At 47.3% G+C, this 17,891-nt stretch overlaps 1 protein-coding gene across 1 annotated transcript in view; it reads right to left on the bottom strand.

Annotated features, from left to right (window-relative positions):
- IFNGR1 (interferon gamma receptor 1) overlaps positions 1-17,891 on the bottom strand; it is a 138,589-nt gene that overhangs the window by 68,684 nt on the left and 52,014 nt on the right. Inside the window, exon 3 of the mRNA XM_069725960.1 lies at positions 15,444-15,610. Within this exon, the coding sequence (XP_069582061.1) occupies positions 15,444-15,610 (167 nt within the window). The remainder of the gene's footprint in view (positions 1-15,443; positions 15,611-17,891) is intronic.

The raw sequence follows: 17,891 nt of genomic DNA, 5'->3' as shown, positions 1-17,891 counted from the left end.
TACCAGACACACACCATGCACCATGCATGTACCAGACACACACTATGCACCATGTATGTACCAGACACACACTATGCACCATGTATGTACCAGACACACACTATGCACCATGTATGTACCAGACACACACTATGCACCATGCATGTACCAGACACACACTATGCACCATGTATGTACCAGACACACACCATGCACCATGCATGTACCAGACACACACTATGCACCATGCATGTACCAGACACACACTATGCACCATGTATGTACCAGACACACACCATGCACCATGCATGTACCAGACACACACTATGCACCATGTATGTACCAGACACACACCATGCACCATGCATGTACCAGACACACACTATGCACCATGCATGTACCAGACACACACTATGCACCATGTATGTACCAGACACACACCATGCACCATGCATGTACCAGACACACACTATGCACCATGTATGTACCAGACACACACCATGCACCATGCATGTACCAGACACACACCATGCACCATGCATGTACCAGACACACACCATGCACCATGTATGTACCAGACACACACTATGCACCATGCATGTACCAGACACACACTATGCACCATGCATGTACCAGACACACACTATGCACCATGTATGTACCAGACACACACTATGCACCATGCATGTACCAGACACACACTATGCACCATGCATGTACCAGACACACACTATGCACCATGCATGTACCAGACACACACTATGCACCATGTATGCACCAGACACACTATGCACCATGTATGTACCAGACACACACTATGCACCATGCATGTGCCAGACACACACTATGCACCATGTATGTACCAGACACACACTATGCACCATGTATGCCCCAGACACACACTATGCACCATGTATGTACCAGACACACACTATGCACCATGTATGTACCAGACACACACCATGCACCATGTATGTACCAGACACACACTATGCACCATGTATGTACCAGACACACACTATGCACCAGACACACACTATGCACCATGTATGTACCAGACACACACTATGCACCATGTATGCACCAGACACACTATGCACCATGTATGCACCAGACACACTATGCACCATGTATGTACCAGATACACACTATGCACCATGTATGTACCAGACACACACTATGCACCATGTATGCACCAGACACACTATGCACCATGTATGTACCAGACACACACTATGCACCATGTATGTACCAGATACACACTATGCAGCATGTATGCACCAGACACACACTATGCACCATGTATGCACCAGACACACTATGCACCATGTACAGTTAGGGCGAGAAATATTTGGACAGTGACACAATTTTCGCGAGTTGGGCTCTGCATGCCACCACATTGGATTTGAAATGAAACCTCTACAACAGAATTCAAGTGCAGATTGTAACGTTTAATTTGAAGGGTTGAACAAAAATATCTGATAGAAAATGTAGGAATTGTACACATTTCTTTACAAACACTCCACATTTTAGGAGGTCAAAAGTAATTGGACAAATAAACATAACCCAAACAAAATATTTTTATTTTCAATATTTTGTTGCAAATTCTTTGGAGGCAATCACTGCCTTAAGTCTGGAACCCATGGACATCACCAAACGCTGGGTTTCCTCCTTCTTAATGCTTTGCCAGGCCTTTACAGCCGCAGCCTTCAGGTCTTGCTTGTTTGTGGGTCTTTCCGTCTTAAGTCTGGATTTCAGCAAGTGAAATGCATGCTCAATTGGGTTTAGATCTGGAGATTGACTTGGCCATTGCAGAATGTTCCACTTTTTGGCACTCATGAACTCCTGGGTAGCTTTGGCTGTATGCTTGGGGTCATTGTCCATCTGTACTATGAAGCGCCGTCCAATCAACTTTGCAGCATTTGGCTGAATCTGGGCTGAAAGTATATCCCGGTACACTTCAGAATTCATCCGGCTACTCTTGTCTGCTCTTATGTCATCAATAAACACAAATGACTCAGTGCCATTGAAAGCCATGCATGCCCATGCCATCACGTTGCCTCCACCATGTTTTACAGAGGATGTGGTGTGCCTTGGATCATGTGCCGTTCCCTTTCTTCTCCAAACTTTTTTCTTCCCATCATTCTGGTACAGGTTGATCTTTGCCTCATCTGTCCATAGAATACTTTTCCAGAACTGAGCTGGCTTCTTGAGGTGTTTTTCTGCAAATTTAACTCTGGCCTGTCTATTTTTGGTATTGATGAATGGTTTGCATCTAGATGTGAACCCTTTGTATTTACTGTCATGGAGTCTTCTCTTTACTGTTGACTTAGAGACAGATACACCTACTTCACTGAGAGTGTTCTGGACTTCAGTTGATGTTGTGAACGGGTTCTTCTTCACCAAATTAAGTATGCGGCGATCATCCACCACTGTTGTCATCCGTGGACGCCCAGGCCTTTTTGCGTTCCCAAGCTCACCAGTCAATTCCTTTTTTCTCAGAATGTACCCAACTGTTGATTTTGCTACTCCAAGCATGTCTGCTATCTCTCTGATGGATTTTTTCTTTTTTTTCAGCCTCAGGATGTTCTGCTTCACCTCAATTGAGAGTTCCTTTGACCGCATGTTGTCTGCTCACAGCAACAGCTTCCAAATGCAAAACCACACACCTGGAATCCACCCCTGACCTTTTAACTACTTCATTGATTACAGGTTAACGAGGGAGACGCCTTCAGAGTTAATTGCAGCCCTTAGAGTCCATTGTCCAATTACTTTTGGTCCCTTGAAAAAGAGGACGCTATGCATTACAGAGCTATGATTCCTAAACCCTTTCTCCGATTTGGATGTGGAAACTATCATATTGCAGCTGGGAGTGTGCACTTTCAGCCCATATTATATATATAATTGTATTTCTGAACATGTTTTTGTAAACAGCTAAAATAACAAAACTTGTGTCACTGTCCAAATATTTCTGGCCCTAACTGTATGTACCAGACACACACTATGCACCATGTATGCACCAGACACACTATGCACCATGTATGCACCAGACACACACTATGCACCATGTATGTACCAGACACACACTATGCGCCATGTATGCCCCAGACACACACTATGCACCATGTATGTACCAGACACACACTATGCAGCATGTATGCACCAGACACACACTATGCGCCATGTATGCCCCAGACACACACTATGCACCATGTATGTACCAGACACACACTATGCACCATGTATGTACCAGACACACACTATGCACCATGTATGTACCAGATACACACTATGCACCATGTATGTACCAGACACATACTATGCACCATGTATGCACCAGACACACACTATGCACCATGTATGTACCAGACACACACTATGCACCATGTATGTACCAGACACACACTATGCACCATGTATGCACCAGACACACACTATGCACCATGTATGCACCAGACACACACAATGCACCATGTATGCACCAGACACACACTATGCACCATGTATGCACCAGACACACACAATGCACCATGTATGCACCAGACACACACAATGCACCATGTATGCACCAGACACACACTATGCACCATGTATGCACCAGACACACACTATGCACCATGTATGTACCAGACACACACTATGCACCATGTATGTACCAGACACACACTATGCACCATGTATGCACCAGACACACACTATGCACCATGTATGTACCAGACACACACTATGCACCATGTATGTACCAGACACACACTATGCACCATGTATGCACCAGACACACACTATGCACCATGTATGCACCAGACACACACAATGCACCATGTATGCACCAGACACACACTATGCACCATGTATGCACCAGACACACACAATGCACCATGTATGCACCAGACACACACTATGCACCATGTATGCACCAGACACACACTATGCACCATGTATGTACCAGACACACACTATGCACCATGTATGTACCAGACACACACTATGCACCATGTATGCACCAGACACACACTATGCACCATGTATGCACCAGACACACACAATGCACCATGTATGCACCAGACACACACTATGCACCATGTATGCACCAGACACACACAATGCACCATGTATGCACCAGACACACACTATGCACCATGTATGTACCAGATACACACTATGCACCATGTATGCACCAGACACACTATGCACCATGTATGTACCAGACACACACTATGCACCATGTATGTACCAGATACACACTATGCAGCATGTATGCACCAGACACACACTATGCACCATGTATGCACCAGACACACTATGCACCATGTATGTACCAGACACACACTATGCACCATGTATGTACCAGACACACTATGCACCATGTATGCACCAGACACACACTATGCACCATGTATGCACCAGACACACTATGCACCATGTATGCACCAGACACACACTATGCACCATGTATGTACCAGACACACACTATGCGCCATGTATGCCCCAGACACACACTATGCACCATGTATGTACCAGACACACACTATGCAGCATGTATGCACCAGACACACACTATGCGCCATGTATGCCCCAGACACACACTATGCACCATGTATGTACCAGACACACACTATGCACCATGTATGTACCAGACACACACTATGCACCATGTATGTACCAGACACACACTATGCACCATGTATGTACCAGACATACACTATGCACCATGTATGCACCAGATACACACTATGCACCATGTATGTACCAGACACATACTATGCACCATGTATGTACCAGACACATACTATGCACCATGTATGCACCAGACACACACTATGCGCCATGTATGTACCAGACACATACTATGCACCATGTATGTACCAGACACATACTATGCACCATGTATGCACCAGACACACACTATGCACCATGCATGTACCAGACACACACTATGCACCATGTATGCACCAGACACACACTATGCACCAGACACACACTATGCACCCTGTATGTACCAGACACACACTATGCACCATGTATGTACCAGACACACACTATGCACCATGTATGTACCAGACACACACTATGCACCATGTATGTACCAGACACACACTATGCACCATGTATGCACCAGATACACACTATGCACCATGTATGTACCAGACACATACTATGCACCATGTATGTACCAGACACATACTATGCACCATGTATGCACCAGACACACACTATGCACCATGTATGCACCAGACACACACTATGCACCATGTATGCACCAGACACACACTATGCACCAGACACACACTATGCACCATGTATGTACCAGACACACACTATGCACCATGTATGTACCAGACACATACTATGCACCATGTATGCACCAGACACACACAATGCACCATGTATGCACCAGACACACACTATGCACCATGTATGCACCAGACACACACTATGCACCATGTATGTACCAGACACACACTATGCACCAGGTATGTACCAGACACACACTATGCACCAGGTATGTACCAGACACACACTATGCACCATGTATGCACCAGATACACACTATGCACCATGTATGTACCAGACACACACTATGCACCATGTATGCACCAGACACACACTATGCACCATGTATGTACCAGACACACACTATGCACCAGGTATGTACCAGACACACACTATGCACCAGGTATGTACCAGACACACACTATGCACCATGTATGCACCAGATACACACTATGCACCATGTATGTACCAGACACACACTATGCACCATGTATGCACCAGACACACACTATGCACCATGTATGCACCAGACACACACTATGCACCAGGTATGTACCAGACACACTATGCACCATGTATGCACCAGACACACACTATGCACCATGTATGTACCAGACACACACTATGCACCATGCATGTACCAGACACACACTATGCACCATGTATGTACCAGACACACACTATGCACCATGTATGCACCAGACACACACTATGCACCATGTATGCACCAGACACACACTATGCACCATGTATGTACCAGACACACACTATGCACCATGTATGTACCAGACACACACTATGCACCATGTATGTACCAGACACACACTATGCAACATGCATGCACCAGACACACACTATGCACCATGCATGCACCAGACACACACTATGCACCAGACACACACTATGCACCATGCATGCACCATGTATGCACCAGACACACACTATGCACCATGTATGTACCAGACACACACTATGCACCAGACACACACTATGCACCATGCATGCACCATGTATGTACCAGACACACACTATGCACCATGTATGTACCAGACACACACTATGCACCAGACACACACTATGCACCATGCATGCACCAGACACACACTAGGCACCATGCATGCACCAGACACACACTATGCACCATGCATGTACCAGACACACACTATGCACCATGCATGCACCAGACACACACTATGCACCAGACACACACTATGCACCATGCATGCACCAGACACACACTATGCACCATGCATGCACCAGACACACACTATGCACCAGACACACACTATGCACCATGCATGCACCAGACACACACTATGCACCATGCATGCACCAGACACACACTATGCACCATGCATGTACCAGACACACACTATGCACCATGCATGCACCAGACACACACTATGCACCAGACACACACTATGCACCATGCATGTACCAGACACACACTATGCACCATGCATGCACCAGACACACACCATGCACCATGTATGTACCCGACACACACTATGCACCATGTATGTACCAGACACACACCATGCACCAGGTATGCACCAGACACACACTATGCACCATGCATGTACCAGACACACACTATGCACCATGCATGTGCCAGACACACACTATGCACCATGTATGTACCAGACACACACTATGCACCATGTATGCCCCAGACACACACTATGCACCATGTATGTACCAGACACACACTATGCACCATGCATGTGCCAGACACACACTATGCACCATGTATGTACCAGACACACACTATGCACCATGTATGCCCCAGACACACACTATGCACCATGTATGCCCCAGACACACACTATGCACCATGTATGTACCAGACACACACCATGCACCATGTATGTACCAGACACACACTATGCACCATGTATGTACCAGACACACACTATGCACCAGACACACACTATGCACCATGTATGTACCAGACACACACTATGCACCAGACACACCATGCACCATGTATGTACCAGACACACACTATGCACCATGTATGTACCAGACACACACTATGCACCATGTATGTACCAGACACACACTATGCACCAGACACACACTATGCACCATGTATGTACCAGACACACACTATGCACCAGACACACCATGCACCATGTATGTACCAGACACACACTATGCACCATGTATGTACCAGACACACACTATGCACCATGTATGTACCAGACACACACTATGCACCAGACACACACTATGCACCATGTATGCCCCAGACACACACTATGCACCATGTATGTACCAGACACACACCATGCACCATGTATGTACCAGACACACACTATGCACCATGTATGTACCAGACACACACTATGCACCATGTATGTACCAGACACACACTATGCACCAGACACACCATGCACCATGTATGTACCAGACACACACTATGCACCATGTATGTACCAGACACACACTATGCACCAGACACACACTATGCACCATGTATGCACCAGACACACTATGCACCATGTATGCCCCAGACACACACTATGCACCATGTATGTACCAGACACACACCATGCACCATGTATGTACCAGACACACACTATGCACCATGTATGTACCAGACACACACTATGCACCATGTATGTACCAGACACACACTATGCACCAGACACACACTATGCACCATGCATGTACCAGACACACACTATGCACCATGCATGCACCAGACACACACTATGCACCAGACACACACTATGCACCATGCATGTACCAGACACACACTATGCACCATGCATGCACCAGACACACACCATGCACCATGTATGTACCCGACACACACTATGCACCATGTATGTACCAGACACACACTATGCACCATGCATGCACCAGACACACACCATGCACCAGGTATGCACCAGACACACACTATGCACCATGCATGTACCAGACACACACTATGCGCCATGTATGTACCAGACACACACTATGCACCATGTATGCCCCAGACACACACTATGCACCATGTATGTACCAGACACACACTATGCACCATGTATGTACCAGACACACACTATGCACCAGACACACACTATGCACCATGCATGTACCAGACACACACTATGCACCATGCATGCACCAGACACACACCATGCACCATGTATGTACCCGACACACACTATGCACCATGTATGTACCAGACACACACCATGCACCAGGTATGCACCAGACACACACTATGCACCATGCATGTACCAGACACACACTATGCACCATGCATGTGCCAGACACACACTATGCACCATGTATGTACCAGACACACACTATGCACCATGTATGCCCCAGACACACACTATGCACCATGTATGTACCAGACACACACTATGCACCATGCATGTGCCAGACACACACTATGCACCATGTATGTACCAGACACACACTATGCACCATGTATGCCCCAGACACACACTATGCACCATGTATGCCCCAGACACACACTATGCACCATGTATGTACCAGACACACACCATGCACCATGTATGTACCAGACACACACTATGCACCATGTATGTACCAGACACACACTATGCACCAGACACACACTATGCACCATGTATGTACCAGACACACACTATGCACCAGACACACCATGCACCATGTATGTACCAGACACACACTATGCACCATGTATGTACCAGACACACACTATGCACCATGTATGTACCAGACACACACTATGCACCAGACACACACTATGCACCATGTATGTACCAGACACACACTATGCACCAGACACACCATGCACCATGTATGTACCAGACACACACTATGCACCATGTATGTACCAGACACACACTATGCACCATGTATGTACCAGACACACACTATGCACCAGACACACACTATGCACCATGTATGCCCCAGACACACACTATGCACCATGTATGTACCAGACACACACCATGCACCATGTATGTACCAGACACACACTATGCACCATGTATGTACCAGACACACACTATGCACCAGACACACCATGCACCATGTATGTACCAGACACACACTATGCACCATGTATGTACCAGACACACACTATGCACCATGTATGTACCAGACACACACTATGCACCAGACACACACTATGCACCATGTATGTACCAGACACACACTATGCACCAGACACACCATGCACCATGTATGTACCAGACACACACTATGCACCATGTATGTACCAGACACACACTATGCACCATGTATGTACCAGACACACACTATGCACCAGACACACACTATGCACCATGTATGCCCCAGACACACACTATGCACCATGTATGTACCAGACACACACCATGCACCATGTATGTACCAGACACACACTATGCACCATGTATGTACCAGACACACACTATGCACCAGACACACCATGCACCATGTATGTACCAGACACACACTATGCACCATGTATGTACCAGACACACACTATGCACCATGTATGTACCAGACACACACTATGCACCAGACACACACTATGCACCATGTATGCACCAGACACACTATGCACCATGTATGCCCCAGACACACACTATGCACCATGTATGTACCAGACACACACCATGCACCATGTATGTACCAGACACACACTATGCACCATGTATGTACCAGACACACACTATGCACCAGACACACACTATGCACCATGTATGTACCAGACACACACTATGCACCAGACACACCATGCACCATGTATGTACCAGACACACACTATGCACCATGTATGTACCAGATACACACTATGCACCATGTATGTACCAGACACACACTATGCACCATGTATGCACCAGACACACTATGCACCATGTATGTACCAGATACACACTATGCACCATGTATGTACCAGATACACACTATGCACCATGTATGTACCAGATACACACTATGCACCATGTATGCACCAGACACACTATGCACCATGTATGTACCAGACACACACTATGCACCATGTATGTACCAGATACACACTATGCAGCATGTATGCACCAGACACACTATGCACCATGTATGTACCAGACACACACTATGCACCATGTATGCACCAGACACACACTATGCACCATGTATGTACCAGACACACTATGCACCATGTATGCACCAGACACACACTATGCACCATGTATGTACCAGACACACACTATGCGCCATGTATGCCCCAGACACACACTATGCACCATGTATGTACCAGACACACACTATGCACCATGTATGTACCAGACACACACTATGCACCATGTATGCACCAGACACACACTATGCTCCATGTATGCCCCAGACACACACTATGCACCATGTATGTACCAGACACACACTATGCACCATGTATGTACCAGACACACACTATGCACCATGTATGCACCAGACACACACTATGCACCAGACACACACTATGCACCATGTATGCACCAGACACACTATGCACCATGTATGTACCAGACACACACTATGCACCATGTATGTACCAGACACACTATGCACCATGTATGTACCAGACACACACTATGCACCATGTATGTACCAGACACACACTATGCACCATGTATGTACCAGACACACACTATGCACCATGTATGTACCAGACACACACTATGCGCCATGTATGCCCCAGACACACACTATGCACCATGTATGTACCAGACACACACTATGCAGCATGTATGCACCAGACACACACTATGCGCCATGTATGCCCCACACACTATGCACCATGTATGTACCAGACACACACTATGCACCATGTATGTACCAGACACACACTATGCACCATGTATGCACCAGATACACACTATGCACCATGTATGTACCAGACACACACTATGCACCATGTATGCACCAGACACACACTATGCACCATGTATGCACCAGACACACACTATGCACCATGTATGTACCAGACACACACTATGCACCATGTATGTACCAGACACACACTATGCACCATGTATGTACCAGACACACACTATGCAACATGCAAGTCATACACACACCATGCACCATGTATGCACCAGACACACACTATGCACCATGCATGTACCAGACACACACTATGCACCATGTATGCAGCAGACACCAGTGTCGGATTATAATAAGGTCAATCTGGGCGGTTGCCCAGGGCCCAGTGGTGTGGGGGGGCCCTGGGCTACCGCTCAGATTGACCGCCGCCATCAGGGCATTACTGCCCTAACTGGCGTATGGGCCCGGTGGGCAGAGGGGACCCACATCGGGCTCGGTCTCATCTGCTCACCGGGCCCCTACCGGCGCTGCGGCAGTTTAACGCTATTGACAATCGGGCGCACGCCCGCACGTCAATAGTTAACAGACGCCAGCCAATTGGAGGCTGGCAGCTGACGTCAGCCGCAGCGCGCACGTCGCCGGCGTCTGATTTCATTGTCAGTTGCCGGCGAGTGTGCACTGCTGGAGGGAGCTTCGCCGCTGGAGCGCGGACTGGTGAGGAGAACTCGGTTTTTATTGTTTTTTTTTTTTTTTATGCGAACGGCAATCTGGGGGGTTTGGGCCAGAATGCTGGACACTGGGGGCAGAGATGCTGGACACACCGGAGGCAGAGATGCTGGACACACCGGGGGCAGAGATGCTGGACTGGACACACCGGGGGCAGAGATGCTGGACACACCGGGGGCAGAGATGCTGGACACACCGGGGGCAGAGATGCTGGACACACTGGGGGCAGGACTGGAGACATAGGCAAAATGTAGATACGGGACATCATTGGAGACACGGGGCAGAATGAAAGACATGGGGCAGGATTGGAGACAGATCGTGCAGGATCATGGGGCAGGACTGGAGACAGATCATGCAGGATCATGGGGCAGGATGGATACGATGGAGACTGATGGGGCAGGATGGGGAGATCATATGGGGCAGGATGGGGAGATCATATGGGGCAGAAAGGATACTCATGAGGGCAGGGTGGGAGAACATATGGCTGGAGCCAGGAATGAGATACACGGGGCCAGGATGGGGGATATTATTACCACCATAGGGGCTAATTAAGGGATATTACTGCAGTGATGTATTTATTTTATTTTTTGAGGATACTGTTTTAAATGGGGGGGCAGTCCTGTTACTGTGTAGAGTGGCACTATGTTGCCTCGTTTTCTTCATGTGGTGTAATGTAGAAGTTGGGAAAAATTAAGTAATGTGTTCTGCAAGCGGAGCTCGAGATAACTGTTATTTCCTGCAGAAACGAGTCCTGGCTGGATGAAGTGATGGCGGTCTGTGCGGGATGAAAGACGAAGGACTTAACCTAGAGACGTCACTGGTGAGTCAGTGTTACCTATACACTGACACTATACACTGTATACTATATACAGAGCTCCTGTGTATAATGTCACTGGTGATCACTGTATTACCTCTACACAGACATTGCATACTAAGTACAGATCTCTTGTGAATACTGGCACTTATAGTGATAGTATTGTGTTGTTTTTCTTGTTTTTTTTTCTTCCTAACTGATGGGTAAATTGACTCGATCAATGGATGTTTGACAGGTTATAGTTTCACACAGCAACTATTTTTCTGGAATAATCTGGTTCAGGTATAGCATGACCCCGTCGCATGACCCCATCACATGACCCCATCACATGACCAGGGGGCCCACAGTGTCTGAACAGCCCGGGGCCCGGGCTACGCTTAATCCACCCCTGGCAGACACACACACTATGTACCATGTACGCACCAGACACACACTATGCACCATGTATGCCACAGACACACTGTATTCTATGCATGTCCCTAACAGCTGCAGGTAGTATCGCAATCCACACATGACAGTTAACATGTTACATGCCACAGACTGAAATTCGGGAAAATTAAAGTTAATTTTCTCCTGATAGCTGGGCTTTCAAGTCAGCGGTCCGGCAGCTTTGGAAGGAAATTAATCTGTAGATTAACCCTATGTTTTCAGGCTAATAGTGTTTGAAGGCATTACAGGTTTCCTTTAAAGGGTTACTTTCAAGTTCATCAATGCGCAAATTGCTAAGTTCTTGTAAAAACAAGCAACTTTGCAATTTACTTATTACAAATACTCTCCGTTCTCTACAATGGAGGGATTTATAATTTTATCGTTTATCGCTCATTGCCTAGGTTACCGGCCACTGTAGAGAACATGCGCAGTGCTTATAAGCGTTTTGCTGTTTTTTCGTTTTTTTTTTACAAGAAAGCATGTAACACCAGCTCTGAAGCTGGCCGGATCAATGGAGCAGTGTTAGCTAACAATCTACCCAGCTGTAGTGCAATCGCGCTCTTACGATGGTACAAGGTAAAGCTGCCTCTCTCTGCAAGATTGGGAGTGCACACTTCAGGCCATCGACGTAACAATGCCATTAGTCCGTACTGTCACTCGACCAAGAGTATACAGGAACCCTGGAAAGATACAATATGGGAGGCAGGAAGGTGCTGTGCTCCTGCTGAAGATAATGAGACAACTCCATCAAATACCGTATATACTCGTGTATAAGCCAAGATTTGCAGCACTAATTTTTGTGCTGAAAACACACACCTCGGCTTCCACACGAGTCACAGTCCAAAAAGCCGGCAAAGGAGGGGGCGGCAGAGCAGCGTGTGACAGGAGCCCTCCGTCACCCTCACCCTCTGTTGCTGCATCTCTGTTGGCGTCGGTGTATCTCCTCTCCTGTGCTGAGTGATCCCTCCCATCATACTCGCCCTCCTCGTGCCTGCATCTTCATCCCTGCATCGCCATTGTCCCGGAGGCTCTCCTCTGCTCAGCGGTCACGTGGTACCGCTCATTAAGGTAATGAATATGGACACGTCTCCACTCCCAGAGGCGGAGTGCATATTCATTACTGTAATTAGCGGTACCACGTGACTGCTGAGCAGAGGAGAGGAGAGCCGCCGGGACAACGGAGATGCAGGGACGGAGATGCAGGTGCAAGGAGGGTGAGTATGATGGAGAGGGAGGGAGCAATGTGCATACAACCATGGCACGGGGGAGCAGAGCCATGGGGGACGGGGAGTTGAGCAATGTGGGACCGGGGGAGCTGAGCAATGCGGGACCGGGGGAACTGAGCAATGCGGACCGAAGGAGCTGGGCAATGCGGACCAGGGGAGCTGAACAATGCGGACCGGGGGAGCTGAGCAATGCAGGACTGGGAGAGCCACACATACCAGGACAAGACGAGGGAAGACACATACCAGGACAGGACGAGGGGAGCCACATACCAGGACAGGGGGAGCCACATACCAGGACAGGGCAGGGGGAGCCACATACTAGGACAGGATGAGGGGAGCCACATACCAGGACAGGGGGAGCCACATACCAGGACAGGGCAGGGGGAGCCACATACCAGGACAGGATGAGGGGAGCCACATACCAGGACAGGAGGAGCCACATACCAGGACAGGGCAGGGGAAGCCACATACCAGGACAGGATGAGGGGCGCCACATACCAGGACAGGGGGAGCCACATACCAAGACAGGGAGAGCCACATACCTGGATAGGGGGAGCCACATACCTGGACAGGGGGAGCCACATACCAGGACAGGAGAGGGGGAGCCACATACCAGGACAGGACAGGGGGAGCCACATACCAGGAGAGGACAGGGGGAGCCACATACCAGGACAGGACAGGGGAAGCCACACATATCAGGACAGGGATGAGGGGACAATGCATACCCGGCTTATACTCGAGTCAATTTTACGTGGCAAAAGTAGGTGCCTCGGCTTATACTCGGGTCGGCTTATACTCGAGTATATACACTATATCCTGAAGTATAATCTTCTATCTGGGAAGGCTATCTTCTAACTTTTGCTGAGGAAACAGCAATACTTCTGCTTGATCCTTAGCTCTTTTGACTGTACCAAAATATTGGCAAATAATTTTGTGTCTGTATTGAAAAGCCCTGGAGAAATGTATCCCCATACTTCCTGTACAGTTTGAAAGGAAATGGTCAGATCCTGTTGAGTTACAAGGTTATTCATGCAGTGCGATTGTTTGGCAAGTCCCTTTGTGCTCTTGAGATTGTAGGTAAGGGAGTTTTTTCAAGGTACTGACAGTGACTGAGTGTGAAAGCTGGGACTAAAATGAAGGTCCCTGCAGAATTTTCACATTATAAAAGAAGCCCCTGTGTCTGACTAATGGGGTCTCACACCATCAGTAAAACCCAATTCATCATTACTTACCATCGCCTATCAGGGAGAATTCAGTCAATGCATAGTCACTCATCTCAGAGCCCACCAGAGCTTTCACTCGAACATTATAATGAAAAAAGGGTTCGACAATCTTTCCAGAGAGATCACAGTAATTATGTGAAATAAGGTGACAACTCTCTACAATCGTCCAGTTATTTCTGAAATGGAAAGCAAGCAGTTAATATATTGGAAACCGAACAATAATTTTCTCTCATTTCCTCACAAGTCAGTACTTGGTTCCTTTTTACATATATTAACCACACAAAGAACACAGCATAGAAATGTCTTCTCCTTAACATAGCATAGAAATGTCTTCTCCTTTCTGTGTCTGCGGTATGGAAATACACATAGGCGCTGCTTCATCAAACCAATTTCACCAGAAATCTGTTGTAGGCCTGCCTCACACGTCCAGATAATTCCGGTACCGGAAAAATCGGTACCAGAGTTATCCGTTTGTCCGTATGCTCACGTGGCACACATGCGGCAGCCGTGTGCCATCCGTGTGCCGACTGGGTAGCACACGGACCGTGCAGGAGACAGCGCTATAGTAAGCGCTGTCCCCTGCTTTTGGTGCTGAATCCAGAATTCATTCCTTCTTCCCAGCAGCGTTCGCTGGAGAGAAGGAATGAAAAATCATTGTTTTTTTTGTTGTTAAAATAAAGATCCCGGTAATCTCCCCCCTCCTACCCCCTGTGCTCTCGCCCGCTGGCATTAAAATACTTACCCAGCTCCCTCGATGCTTCCTCTCAGCGTCGCAGCTTGTCCTGTATGAGCGGTCACGTGGTGCCGCACATTACAGTGATGAATATGCGGCTCCACCTCCCATAGGGGTGGAGCCGCATATTCATCACCGTAATGTGCGGCACCACGTGACCGCTCATACAGGACAAGCTGCGACGCTGAGAGGAAGCATCGAGGGAGCTGGGTAGAGTATTTTTACTGCCAGCGGGCGGACGCACAGGGGGAGGGAGGCGGAGCTGACCGGGAACGTTATTTTAAACACACACACAAAAAAGAAAAACCCTGATTTTTCATTTCTTTTCTCCAGCGAGCGCTGCTGGGGAGAAGGAATGAATTCTGGATTCAGCACCACACGCTGAGGACAGCGCTTAACTCTAGCGCTGTCTCCTGCATGGCCCGTGTGGTACCCAGTCAGCACACGAACAGCATCCGTGTGCGGTACGTGTTTACACGGGCCCATTGACTTTAATGGGTTCGTGTGATACGTGCGCTCCACGAACACTGACATGTCTCCGTGTTTTTCAAACGGACACACGGTCCGTGAAAACACGCTGACATGTGCAGAGACACAATTATTTTAATGTGTCTACGTGAGTCAGTGTTTCCGGTACGTGAGGAAACTGTCACCTCACGTACCGGAGCCACTGACGTGTGAAACCGGCCGTAAATTGCTTGGAAAAGTAGCAAAATTTTGGAAGTGTTCAAAAAATTGCAACTGTTGAAGTTTTCACACTAGTTATGCCAAAATGAGCGATGCTAGGGTGTGCCAGGGTCACGGTGGTGCACGACGCCACAGATTGTCTAATACATGACAAGCTGTGGAATTCCTTACACCAGAAATCTCACCCTAGTCAGGGCCTTGTGCAAGATCCCTAGCTCTACTGTGCACACTCATCAAAGCACCAGTCTTGGTGGATCGGGGCCATGATCTTTGCGTGCGCTTATATACCGTGGAGCATCAATAGATTTCATTTATCAAGAGAAGGCTATAATCTGTAGTCCAAAGATTTGAGAGCTCTTCCCAGTCTACGGTGGTCGCAAGACCCAACTTGTTTGATCCTTTTATACACAATGATCCTCAGGCCGGGATCACACATGTGAGAAATACGTCCGAGTCTCGCATGTTAACCCCTTTACCCCCAAGGGTGGTTTGCACGTTATGGACCGCGCCAATTATTACAATTCTGACCACTGTCCCTTTATGAGGTTATAACTCTGGAACGCTTCAATGGATCCCGGTGATTCTGACATTGTTTTCTCGTGACATATTGTACTTCATGATAGTGGTAAAATTTCTTTGATATTACCTATGTTTATTTGTGAAAAAAACGGAAATTTGGCGAAAATTTTGAAAATTTCGCAATTTTCCAACTTTGAATTTTTATGCAATTAAATCACAGAGATATGTCACACAAAATACTTAATAAGTAACATTTCCCACATGTCTACTTTACATCAGCACAATTTTGGAACCAAAATTTTTTTTTGTTAGGGAGTTATAAGGGTTAAAAGTTGACCAGCAATTTCTCATTTTTACAACACCATTTTATTTTAGGGACCACATCTCATTTGAAGTCATTTTGAGGGGTCTATATGATAGAAAATACCCAAGTGTGACACCATTCTAAAAACTGCACCCCTCAAGGTGCTCAAAACCACATTCAAGAAGTTTATTACCCCTTCAGGTGCTTCACAGGA

This window comes from Ranitomeya imitator, chromosome 5, assembly GCF_032444005.1.
Source record: "Ranitomeya imitator isolate aRanImi1 chromosome 5, aRanImi1.pri, whole genome shotgun sequence".
In the NCBI taxonomy this organism is placed as follows: Eukaryota; Metazoa; Chordata; class Amphibia; order Anura; family Dendrobatidae; genus Ranitomeya; species Ranitomeya imitator.
This window is presented reverse-complemented; position numbering and strand designations above follow the sequence as displayed.